The 13488-nt window shown below is 42.0% G+C and overlaps 2 protein-coding genes across 2 annotated transcripts in view; one reads left to right on the top strand and one right to left on the bottom strand.

Annotated features, from left to right (window-relative positions):
- Positions 1-697: 697 nt before the first annotated feature.
- LOC115476588 (olfactory receptor 5V1-like) lies at positions 698-2926 on the bottom strand (the record flags this gene model as incomplete). The annotated part of the gene is made up of 1 exon (XM_030213075.1): positions 698-2926. A coding segment is annotated over one exon (1035 nt), but the record flags the coding sequence as incomplete, so codon positions are not given.
- Positions 2927-5168: 2242 nt separating this feature from the next.
- The window catches only part of LOC115476511 (extracellular calcium-sensing receptor-like), a 115611-nt gene continuing 107291 nt past the window's right edge, over positions 5169-13488 (top strand). Inside the window, exon 1 of the mRNA XM_030212958.1 lies at positions 5169-5306. Within this exon, the coding sequence (XP_030068818.1) occupies positions 5169-5306 (138 nt within the window). The remainder of the gene's footprint in view (positions 5307-13488) is intronic.

The raw sequence follows: 13488 nt of genomic DNA, 5'->3' as shown, positions 1-13488 counted from the left end.
TTTCACATTAAAGCCCTCATATGCATGCTACAACATACATACTAAAAAATGCAGTAAAGTGGTGTGGAAATCCATTCACTTATCTGTATATGTAAATGAAGGAAAATCATGTGCAAACGAGGCTTTAGCATGTATAGAGTACAGAGCATATATTGACTTCTGATATGTTTTTCTGCTTGTTAGAAAATTATACCATACTATATTTTTATTGTTTTCATAATTATGATATATATTGTAATGTTGTCGTTATAATGTATTCTGTGTTGGATGTTTTTGAATTTCACTATAGGTTCTTGGGGTGTGGTGAAACATAAATGTGAGTATTTGTTAATGGCACGCTATTTAATCCTGATCTCATAGCAGGTGATAACTTCTTTATATGGCTCAGCTAACTACAAACAGAGGACCTGAAAAATGAAGGCAGTGAACAGGAGATATAAAAGTATAGCCATAGGCCCGTGAGGATTAATACAGTTTGAATCTCAAAACTTCTATTACATCACCAGTTGTTTTGGTTAGAGTGCAGAGCTCATTTTATGAGCTTTGAGGCAGTAGTAGACTGTTCTGATGCTTACACTACAGGGGATCAAGAGGGGGATTTGTCAGATGCTGCTAGTAGGCCTTCTGACTTAGGGTAACTTCTTCTTCTTTGGTGCACCAGTATCCCTTCTGTTCCCAGCCATGTCCCTATCATATTGCTCCTTATTGTTCCTTAAGGATACAGAAGACAGAAGGCTGTAAACATGCACTCACTTCAGTTTTTGTTTTCACTTCACTTCCTCTCCTCAAATGTAGTAGCTTTCTAATTTCTTCTCTCACCCCCCCCCCCCCCAATCTGCCAAAATTATATGCATAGCCTTACGAAGAAAGGAGGAGGAGGAGCCAAGAAGAAAAGAGAACCGAGCATGCACAGTTTAACATGGTCATACTACATATTTTATCTCCTCTTAGTAAGAAACATGGTCTTGTTATTTAATAAATACATTGTAGGGTTTCCATGTATGATAGGTATGGGTCATACATTTGATATACCACCTTCCTATATATAACCAAAGCAGTTTGCATGTTATATACAGGCACATTCTGTGAGCAATGCTATCGGAGACATTTTAATCTTATTGAATCACTGTTTGGTGGCACTTTAATATCAACTTTATTTTTATTTTTGTAAGGGAACAATTTTGTACAGGTTTTATTGCATAGGTCCTAGAATGAGAATAGCTCTTTAATACATCTAGCTGTAAAGCCCTGAAAACATTCACCTTATATTTAATTTTGTTTCTTTTGACACCAGTAAACCTGGCATTTTTGTGGGGAAATGTACCTTTTACAATGGTTTACAGATTACATTTCTCATTGGAAGGCTTGAAGGAAATGTCACAGCTCATGTTGCTTCAGTAATGATAACATTGGTAGTGAACCTTAAATTTTTATCTTCTGTTGAATAGCCAAAAAATGTTGTCATTTTTTTCTGGATTTGTTTTTCATTCCAGAATGAATGTCAGCAAGAGTGTGTGCTCTTTGAAAAAGAATCCATTCTGTCCCCCAGATTCTATGTAAGTCACCCAGATTTGGGCATGAATCTGAGATCTGCATGCAAACTAATTAGTACCATTGGCTGAATCTGGCCTTATGTGTAAAGAGGGTACGCTTTTCTTAAACAGTGCATACTGTGTGAAAGAAGGCTCACTCTTCTTAGAGCATGCACTCTTACCTTGATTGAGCTACATCTTAATCTGTACACACTTTAATCCTAAGAAATGATCTGCAAGATAGCTTTCATGCACTGGACAACTAATGATGGAGTCAGAACCGTTCAAGGAGAAGGGTGTTCAATATTATATAAACGTCAAAATGATATTAGTAATAGGAAAATGCTCTGTGTTGTATTTTATTTAATATCTTTGCATTTAAAGTGGTATATATTTGCAATCTTTATGGTCTTTGATATGATAGGTTTTCTGCACAATATTTTCTTGAGTGCACCTTTCACATCTTTGTTCCTCAGAGTATATATAATAGGGTTTAGCATAGGTGTAACAACTGCATAGAATATTGTTATAAACCTGTTATTGAATGATGAATAGATGGACATTGGTTGTATGTACACAAAGACACCTGTTCCATAAAATACCGTAACTACAATGACATGGGAGGCACATGTTGAGAAGGTTTTCTGCCTCCCCTCAGCTGAGTTAATCTTTAGTATGTTGTTGATGATGTAGCTGTAGGAAATGAGTATCAACAGAAAACAACTGGGTCCTAAAATTCCTGGGGTAGTAAGAAGCAAAATCTGATCTAAAGAAGTATCTGAGCAAGACAACTTTAAGAGCGGAAGTGCATCACAAAAGAAGTGATTTATCTCATTTGGCCCACAGAAGGACAATCTTAATATTAGCATTGTATGTAGAGTTGAGTGGATGAATCCACCTAGCCATGCAGCTGCTGCAAGCCGAACACCTGTCATCTTGTTCATAATTACTGGATATCGCAAAGGATTACAGATAGCAACATAACGATCGTAAGCCATTACAACAAGGAGGAACATCTCAGAACTAGCCAAGATATGGAAAACGTACATTTGGGCAATGCATCCACCAAAAGATATCAGTTTCTTCTCAGCCAAAAGGTTTACCAGCATCTTTGGCACAGTGACAGAAGAGTAGCAGATATCGATGAAGGAGAGGTTGCTTAGAAAAAAGTACATTGGTGTTTGGAGATGAGGTTCTACTCTGATAATTATGATAATGGAGGCATTACCTACCACAGTGATGAGATAGAAGAGGAGAAATATCAGGTAGAACAGAATTTGCAGCTGGTAGATATCAGATATTCCTAAGAGAATAAATTCTTCTACATTTTTCTGGCTATTGTTTTTCAGAGATGGGATGCCTGCTACCTGTAGAAGACAGATTAATGATGTCTGTTAAAGTGGGGTCTCTGAAATAAGTTCTTTAGGAAAAGGAAACATTCTGGTTGCCTACATGGAGTAACTTTATATCTTCCAGGTCCTACCTGGTCAGTTTACTGTTTCAGAATCCATTTTTTTTGTTTGTTTAATTTAATAAGAAACCTATACACCACCCTTCCATGTAAAAATCAGGTTAAAGTGGGTTACATTTCAAAACAGAATATCCCACAAAAGAACAAAATGAAATCAACTGGCTAATACAAGTTCCAGCATACAATCATAGAAAAAAAAACCAAGATATGTAAAGTACATTAAAAAATCTGTACATATTCCTTTACAGGGCCCTTTCTGTGCACATTCAGGTGATACACAGAAAGCAAAGTTACTTACCTGTAGCAGGTGTTCTCCGAGGTCAGCAGGACCGGTATCCTTATACATGGGTGACATCATCCCAATAGAGCCTGGTGTGGACCCTGCCCAGTGCAATATATTTTTAAGAGGCTTTTGGCAGCGATCCCACCGTGCATGTGCCTTCCCACCCTCAGTAACATAAAATAGCTAAAAAAGAATTCAGCTCTAAGGGAAGATGGGAGGGGTGTAAGGATACCTGTCCTATTGTCCTTGGAGAACACCTGCTACAGGTAAGTAACTTTGTTTTCTCTGAGGACAAGCAGGACAGATCTATCCTTACACTTGGGACTCCCTAGCTACCAGGCTAACCAAAAGCAACAACAGTAGGACAATAGTGCAATTCAAGACTAACTCGAATCCAATTAACCTCACACTATATAAAAAAAACTGGTTGTGGAGGTGCAGCGTGGAACAGAATAAAAAGGGCCTAGAAGGGTGGAATTGGATTCTAGCCACCAAACAAATCTGCATGACTGTCTGGCCATATGCTGCGCGAGGAAATAATGAGATGTGAATGTGTGGCCCAAAGACCATGTTGCAGCCTTGCATGTCTCCTCGATGGAAGCCGACCTCAAGTGGGTTACCGATGCAGCCATGGCCTTGACGTGAGCCTGACAGCCCTCAAGAGTCAGCACAGCTTAGGTATAAGAGAAGGAAATGCAATCTGCAATTGAACAAAGTGCATTTACCGATGGCTGACCCCATTCTGTTAGGATCAAACCCCCCCCAAAAAGCTGGGTAGACTGGGCTTTAGACCCCTCCAGATAGAAGGCTAAGACTCGTTTGCAGTCCAAGGTGTGCAGTGCACTTTCGCCAGGATGGGCATGTGGTTTGGGGAAGATGTTGGCAGAACAATTGACTGGTTAAGATGGAACTCTGACACCTCCTTAGGTTATGTGCTGAGAACTACCCCGTTATGATGGAATCTAGTGTACAGTGGATTACCTATTAAGGCCTGAAGCTCACTCACTCTGCGAGCTGAAGTGACTGCCACCAAAAACAAGACCTTCCAGGTCAGGTACTTCAGATGACAGGAGTCGGTTGGCTCAAAAGGTGCTTTCATCTTCTGGTTAAGGACAGCATTGAGATCCCATTACACAGCAGGAGATTTGAGAGGGGGCTTTGTCAGCATCAAACCTCTCATAAACTGTACAGAGATGGGCGCCCCCCCACCACCACCACCACCATCACACACACACACATGATGGTGATAAGCACTTATTGCAGAAAATTGAACCCTTACAGAGTCGGTTTTCAAACCAGACGCAGAAAGGTGTAGGACAAGAAATTGGAGCTAGGGCCTTGCCCCTCACACCAGATGGCAAACCTCCTCTACTTAAAGGTGTAATACCTCTTGGTGAAAATTTTACTGGAAGCCAGCAAAATCTTGGAAACACCCTCAGGCACTTGCAAATTCTATGCTCTCAATATCCAGGCCATGAGAGCCAGAGTCTGGAGGCTGGGGTACAGAAGAGACCTCTCGTTCTGTATGATGAGGGTCAGAAAACAGTCCATCCTCCACAGTCTATCGGAATTTAACTCCAGAAGCAGAGGGAACCAGATCTGTCTCAGCCAGTAGGGTGCAGTTAGAATCATGGTCCCCTAATCTTGTTTGAGTTTCAGCAAAATCTTCCTTATTAAAGGTGTAGGAGGATATGCATATAGGAGAGCCTCTTCCCACTTCAGGAGAATGGCATCTGATGTTAGTCTGTCGTGTGATCTGAATCTGGAGTGTAACTGAGGGACCTTGTTGAGGTGAATGACAAAGAGGTCCACAGGGGTGATGCCCTACACTTGGAAAATCCTGTGGGCTATGCCCATGTTGAGAGACCACTCATGCAGTTGCATGACCCTGCTCAGCCTGACTGCCAGACTGTGTGTTCCAAATCGCCTGAAGTTTCAGGAGATTGATATGAAGTGTTACCTCCTGGGAGGACCATGTCCTCTGAGTGTGGAGCCCATCTACATGAGCTCTCCAGTCCAGGTGGGATGCACCTGTGGTCAGAATTTGGAAAGGGAGTTCCAGGGTCAAATTGAACCAAATCAACCACTAGCAGAGAGACTAAGCTGTGTTATGACCTCAGCGACATCCGCCAGATTCCCTGTGGCCTGATGCCACTGAGAAGCCAGAGTCCACTGGGCTCTTCTGAAATGAAAATGTGCCATGGGAGTAACATGCACAGTGGAGGCCATATGGCCTAGCAATTTCTCTCGCTCTCTCTTTATTTATTTATAAGGATTTACAAATACCATTCCAAGATATAAACTCTTGCCACAGAAAAATATAGCAACCATATGTCACAATAATAAGGAAAATAAAGTCAAAATCAATTTATTCTATGGTGCTACATTCAAGCCCACAGGCATTGGAGGGCAAGTACACAATTCAAAGAAATTAAGTTAAATAGAAAAAAGAAAGGAAGTATTCTACAATAACAGCTACTTCTATGGAGTGGAAGTTGACATAAGAGGAACCGATCTAGGTAGTGAAATAGGCAATTTTGAATCCAAAAAAGTCTTTAAATGTTCAGGATCAAAAAAATATGTTTGAGTGAATTCCTTTTTATAACACACTTACATGGAAAATTCAACCAAAATAAAGCTCCCAACTGTTGAACATGTGGTCTTAGTTCCAAAAATTGTTTATTCCTTTTTTGGGGTATTTTATGAAAAGTAAATCACGGAGGAAGTGATGTCATCACCTCGGACAAAAGCTTGATTTCAGGCCTCTAGCCAAGTGATTTAATAATCAAACCTAATCCCCAGCTAGGCTGCATGCATTTCGAATATTGAACCTGCATTGGGTGTTGGAAATCATCAGCTCTCTGCCAGTACCTGATTCATAGACTGTGGGTGCGCCTGCCATTGTTTTCCTGGTGTCTGGCATTTCAGTGTGTGATTGAGGCTTCCATATGGTGCTGACCCACTTGGAGAAGTTGGAAGGAGACTCTAGTACTGATGCAGAGAAGAGAGATATTCTGCATGGACCTCTCCAAATGGCTCGATGGATGGCAGAGCTAAAAAAAAAAAAAAAAGAATTCTCCCTGATTCAGCAGGATATCTGTGCAGCAGTAAAGAACATTAAACAAGAGATTGCTGTGCTCAAGGAGCAGTAGGATGAGTTGGAACAAAGAGAAGTTATATGTGAGGAACAGGTGGATGATATTCGCACCCAGGGTGATTCACTAAGGGTGTTCATGCACTGCTGGGAGAAAACTGAGGACCTCAAAAACAGGTCCCGTAGGAATAACATCAGAGTGCAGACCAGCCCTGAGGACTCAAATCTATGCTAATTGTCAGCGAGTAATCCTGGATCTCTTTGGTTTCATCTGGGGTCTGGGAGGTTCAGATGGTGGAAACTGCGCAGGCCAGAGATATTGTGTATCTTCATGACTTTGCAGTGAAGGAAAGGCTGTTGGCCATATCTCGGGAGAAAGGGGTGCTTAATTGGAAAGACTTGATTGTTGAGTTCTACCCTGATTTATCACCATTAGCATTGCAGAAAAGGCGGGCGTTTCAAGGAGTAACTTTTTCTCAGAAATGAGCACCTTTAGTATAAATAGGGGTTCCCTGCAGGATTACTTTTTACTGTGCAAGGGGCAACACATTTGGTCAAGGATGCCAATGAGTCTTGGGATATTGTTCGTCACTTACAGGGGCTAAATCTTTCAGAAGAGATCTCATCAACTAAGGACAACTGTACATCTGCCTCGGCACAGCTCACGAAATGACGTGTGGACAAAGGTTACCGCCTATCTTGACTCTCGGATGACATCAAGGGGCATAAGGAAATCAGTTCAGTTCTCTCTAAGACTTGACACTGAACCTGAGGAGAGGTGTGTTTAGTGCACTGGTGACTATTACCTCACAGTTCTTTTGCTATTGGAATAAAGATGTCCTCTCTGAGACAGGATATATATTTTAGTGCTTACAATTGTGGTTCATGTATAATGCCTACTATCTATATATTCTCAAGGGGGGTTGGTTTATGTTTAATGTTATTAGATTAAAATGCAGGTTGGGTGGTGGTGCTCACCACCTCATGTGCTATTGCTGCTGTTGGTTGTGGATGCACAGAGGAGATATGGGGGATTGTGGGTTATAAGGATTCAGCGTTCACGGCATTCTGTTGAGGAATGAATATTGGGGTGTGTAAATTAGGGGGAGTGGTATTGAGTCTCCATATGGTCAGATTACGGCCTAGTGTGGTGACCACCCACGAGGGACATCATGTTGGAGACTTAAGAGAGTCTGCTTAAAGACGTGAAGGTCAGAGCTCATGTGCAGAAGATCTCTACGTATTTAGAATTTAACGATACAGGGAAGTGTCACCTTCACTCATGGGAAGGATTGAAGGTGGTTATCAGAAAGTTTCTTATTAAATGGAGCTTCAAAGAAAAGAAACAGTGATTGGAAAAAGAGCAATCCTTGATAACGCAATTAGAGGGGTTATAACAGTAGTATCAGAGGACTCTGCGAAGGGCGGATAGAAAGTTAATAGATAAAGATGGGAATTACAGAATCTTAGGTTAGCAGATGGGTTCCAATTGTGAAAACTTCAGCATCAATACTATGAACATAGTAATAAATCTTGTAGGCTTTTAGTACAGAAACTCGGGGAAACAGCAGGTGCAAGCTCAAGAGTCTTAAAATTCAGGATGGCAGGGGAGAGCTGGTCTAGCAAGAGCAGCAAATCCCAGAGCATTTTTTAGCCTTTTATTAAAATTTATATGCTCATGACTCTAACATTAGGGATGAGGATATTCATTCCTATCTTAGTGAAGTGGTGTTACTCTCTATTCCTGGAGACACTAAACAAGCTGTAGACATGGGTATTTTGCCCCAAGAAGATGTGGGAGTACTTAAGGGTCTGCTTGCAGGTAAGGCTCCAGGAATCGATGGCTTTTCTAATCTATCTCTTTTATAAAAGTTATAAGGTCTATTTGGCCCCCGTTTTAGCTAAATGTAATTTTTTAAGGGATGGAGGCTCTATCGCCTCTCATAGTAATACTGCAGGAATAACCATCTTATGTAAACCAGGGAGAGATAACACCGTTTGTGGGTCCTACCTGCCTATCTCATTGATCAATGTAGATTTAAAAAATAGTGGCTAAGATTTTGGCCAATAGGCTGCCCCCCCTGGTTACTGGGAGTTATTAATTCTGATCAGGTGGGGTTTGTAATGGGGCGGCAGACCATGGACAGTCTTAAAATAATTCTTCATATAGTGTGATTGGTGCATGCTCAATGGATCCCAGCCATGTTAGAAGGCTTTTGATCGCGTGCATTGGCCTTTCATGTTTGCTTCCTTTCAGACATCATCTTGCCCCATGGCCTAGCAATCTCAACATCTGCTGAGCTACTGGGCAGCAATTGTAATGAGATCGTCAACCCGATATTAGGTGAGAAAGGCTTGAGCTTGCACTGTGCCTAGCAGGGATCCTATATACTCCAATTGCTGAACAGGCTGGAGATCTTATCTTAGGTTTATATACCGCATAATCCAAAAAAGATCCTAGGTGGTTTACATAATTGAATTAAAGCCAAGGCAAATATACAAATACAAAAAGAAAATTACAATATTACAAAAGAATAATAAAAAGTGTTAAACAATTTACAATGTTAGCAATCCTACTATACTTAGTATAAATCATTGCAAAAAAAAATTATTATTATAAATAGGAAATTACTTTTACTAAATAAAATTATAAAGCAAAATATTTCTCAAAAAGATGAGTCTTCAATCTTTTCCTAAAAGAATAATAGGAACTCTCTAACCTTAATTCCAGTGGAGACAAAAAAAATAGAAAAGGAAGCCTTCCAATGCTTGCTGTATTTCAGACCTCTGGGAGAAGGAAAAAAAACATACATTGATTCTTGGAGTGGCATACATTCTCTGAAGAAGAGGAAGAATAAGTCAACTGGACAGACAGAGGAAGAGGTGCAAGACCATGTGTTACCTTGTAGATAAAACAAAGGATCTAAAGCATCACTCTAGCATGCACCGGAAGTAGTTGCAATCTGGCCATTAACCTCTGTGACTGGCCAATATATAGAGAGTTACAGCAAAACTTGGGTAGTTTATAATGAACCCTAGTAGCTCCAGCATCCAGATAGTTCTCCGCATTGATTCTTGAGCACCCTCCTGCAATGTACTGTTGACTAGCCAATCATCCAGGTAGGGAAATACATGCACTCTGTCTGTGAAGCAATATTGCAACTACTGAAAGACATTTTGTAAACTCCCTGGGCATGGACGTGAGGCCAAATAGCAGGACATTGTACTGGTAGTGGTATTTCCCTACTAGAAATCTGAGGTACTTCCAGTGATTGGGAAGTATCTGTATGTGGGTATATTTATCCTTCAAGTCCAGACAACATAGCTAGTCTTTTTTCCTGAATCATGGGGAGGAGGGTACTTAGGGAAACCATCCTGAACTTTTCTTTAACCAGATATCTATTCAGGCCCCTGAAGTCTAAGGTGGGACAAAATCCCCTTGTCTTTTTGACCATTGGTGTGTGCTCCCTGGTAGGATGGGCTCAACCAATTGGGCCTGGAGAAGAGTGGAGAGTTCCTCTGCATGTACCTGCTGATGCTGGACACCGAGGAATGATGCCCGTGGAGAACAATTTGGAGGTTTCCTTTGTCAATGAAGGGTGTATCTCATCCAGATTATTTGGAGAACCCACCGGTCTGAGGTTACAAGGGGCCACCTGTTTTGGAAAACATTCAGCCTCCCTCCTACTTGGCAGGTCATCCAGAACGAACACTTTGATGGCAGCTATGCTGTCCTGGAGTCAGTCAAAAACTCGTCCCCATTTTTAGCCAGCGTATATGCTGTGACCTTTGTTGACATTGCTGGTGGGCCCGGGGATGTTGGGGCTGGGTCTGTTGCTGACATTAGGCAGAAGGAGTGTATCTATGCCTTTGAGAGTAGTAGGAACTTCTTTGGGACCCACAGAGGGCGCAGAAGGTCGTCAGGAGAGAGACTGGATGGTATTAGTATGTCTCCACCTTGTACCCAAAGGGTTGTCACCCTGGCAGGGAGTGTCCGCTAATTTCTCCTGAATCAGAGGTTCAAGGTCAGAGACACACAACCATGAGAGTCTACATATCCCTCACATCTAAAGTGGAGAGTCTGGACGCAATGTCAAAAGTATCATATGCGCTTCTAGACAAATATTTCCAACACTCCTCCTTCTTTTTGGCTAGCTGGCAAAGCTTGCAGCCTGATCCAGTTGGAGAGAGTCTGTAAAGGCTAGTACATTGTGTACCAAAGACTGCAAGTATATCCTCGTGTAGAGCTGGTAGTCTGGATTCCTTTGGGAAGAAGATCCATCAACCCTTGATGCTCCTTTTCCACATCCAGAAGTCTGGGCCCTCTCTACCTGGGGCTGCCAAGGCATGAAACCTGGAACTCCTGGCTCTTTTGAGATCAGATTCGACCATCAGGGAGTGGTGCAGCAACTGGGCCTTTTCGAATCTGGGAGCCTTTTCGATTCGGTACATAGAATCTAAATTCATGGGTACCACTTGCACGGAGAGAGCGGTCTCCCAGTTCTTCATCTGTGTATCCCGGAGAACCCAATGCAGAGGGACAGTCACAGCGTCTCTGGGTGAAGAATCAAACTCTAGGACCTGGAACAACTCAGCCCTAGGTTCAACCTCCGTTTCCAACTTAAAGGGAATGGCATCTGCCATTTTTTGTTTTTTACAAAACGAATGAAGGAGAGGGGTTCTGGTGGAAATTTCCTCTGCTCATCAAGTGAAGAGGGATCTGAGGATGTGCCATAAGACTCCTCCTCTGAGAGATAGTCTAGCTTTGCCCCAGACTCCCATGAATGGTCCGTATCAGACTCACAAAATAGTCATCATGAGACATCTGAGTCTGCACCTGCCTTGTTCGGCTGGAATGATGTCCAGGTCTTGGGCCCAGGCACTTGCTCACATTAAACGTCATCTGCTATTGCTGGAAAAAAGAGGAGTTGGAGACCTCGCTTCCAGAAGGGGAGACGGATTTTGCAAGACCTGGGCTCCATACTGGGACACCCTGACGCCAGTTGCAAGAAGCAGACTTTTAAACTGTTAAAACTTATACTAGTAGGCAGGAGTATGTGTATATTTTTGAATTGAAATGCTTTGGTGTAAGGTTTTTATTTGTGTATACGAGAATCCACCATCCCGACGATTGAATAGTTTCCTAAAGAGAGGGAGGGGGGAGGGGAGGATTGGGGGATGGAGGTAAAAGAGGGGAAAACACTAGCAACGGTTGAGGACTGTATTGATTGTATGGATCGTGTCAACTACATTGTGTTACCATTATGACTGTATGTTTATTATTGTTGCTAATAAACAAGATTAAAAAAAAAAAAAAAAAAAAAAGGTCATTCTGCTATTTGGATGCCCAGTCTCCCAGTCTCATAAGGTCCTCTTTCAATTTCACAGTCCTCTTGTGATTGAACAACTGTGTGTCATCAACAAATTTAATTACCTCACTAGTTATTCTCATCTCTAGATCATTTATAAATATGTTAAAAAGCAGCGATCGTCACAGACCTCTGGGGAAACCCATCCTTCTCCATTGAGAATACAGACCATTGAACCCTACTCTCAGCTTTAACCAGTTTTCAATCCACAATATGACATTACTTCCTATCCCATGACTTTTTAATGTCCTCAGGAGTCTTTCATGAGGTACTTTGTCAAATGCCTTTTGAAAATCCAGATACACAATATTGACTGGCTTACTTTTATCCACATGTTTATTCACCCCTTCAAAGAAATGTAATAGATCGGTGAGGCAAGATGTCCCTTGACTAAATCCATGTTGGCTTTATTTGTTACATTTGTACCCCGCGCTTTCCCACTCATGGCAGGTTCAATGCGGCTTACATGGGGCAATGGAGGGTTAAGTGACTTGCCCAGAGTCACAAGGAGCTGCCTGTGCCTGAAGTGGGAATTGAACTCAGTTCCTCAGTTCCCCAGGACCAAAGTCCACCACCCTAACCACTAGGCCACTCCTCCACACCACTTTGTTTTTCTGTGTTCTTTTCTGCATTTGTAAACAAAGAACACAGGTAGTGGGGTCATGGTCAGGCCCCAGACACTCCACACAAAAATTGTGTGCATTTGTGCTGGAAGTCACCTGATTGCACTGGGTGCGCTGCTTGAAACCACTGGGGGGCCCTCTGGGGCATGTGAAAAAGAAGACAGGCTAAATCAAGAGGCTCGATGATGAGGCAAAAAAAAAGGGCTTACCTCAAATTGAGCTTGATGCTTGTGGCTAAGAGGGCCCCAGTAGCCATGAAAAAGGAAATACATCTTAAAAGTGCCGAAAAACCCCCCTAAAAGTGTAAAAGGAAGGAGAAAAAATAAAACCATGAGTGAAAAATATGAAAGAGATCCTCACAGGAAGGCACAGTTGTTGAAAAAGAAATGCTGAGGGGGAGATCCACTAGGCCATTGCTTGGCCCCATGGAAAAAACTAGACTGAAGGTCGTGCGTCGGGCAGGAAGGCACTCTCGCATACACAGTGGGACAGCTAGAAAAAGTCTCTTAAAGATATAGTGAGCTGGTCAGTGTGCACATCGGGCTTTGTCGGGATGACTTCACTCAAGTGTAAGGATACACCTATCCTGCTTGTCTTCAGAGAAGAACATTTACAGACATGCAGGATAGTTCTTTCTGGAACTGACATCATTGAACAATGTCCATTCTTTTGCCTGCTGATGTCAGTTCCTTCCAGAATCATCTGGAGGCTTGTATTCTGTTACATTAGAGGTTCCTTATCTCATGGAAGGGTTACTTAAGTTTTCTTATGCTTATTAATGGGCATTGTCTTGATGTTTTGATGTAAGGTACAGGGAAGTGATTTGTAATGCATTTCAGGTTTCAATGCCAGCTTTGACTGAAAAGCAACAATGCATTGACAACTGTTTTACATATAATTGCAAAAATCATTTAGATTCTAGCACACTAGCTGTTGATGAGGTGGTCTGCTGAGTTTCTGTATAACTTACTGTAAAGGGAGAAGAAAAAACTTCCAATGGCATATGGCATGGTAAGAGCTGAAAGGGTTACATTACCCTGTATTCCCTAGGCACTGGGAGGGTTCCCATAGAGCAGTGATTTTCAACCTTTTTCACCTCATGGCACACTTACAAGG

The sequence above is a fragment of the Microcaecilia unicolor genome, chromosome 1 (genome assembly GCF_901765095.1).
Source record: "Microcaecilia unicolor chromosome 1, aMicUni1.1, whole genome shotgun sequence".
Taxonomy (NCBI): domain Eukaryota; kingdom Metazoa; phylum Chordata; class Amphibia; order Gymnophiona; family Siphonopidae; genus Microcaecilia; species Microcaecilia unicolor.
Note: the sequence above shows the minus strand (reverse complement) of the source record. Positions and strands in the feature narration are given on the sequence as shown.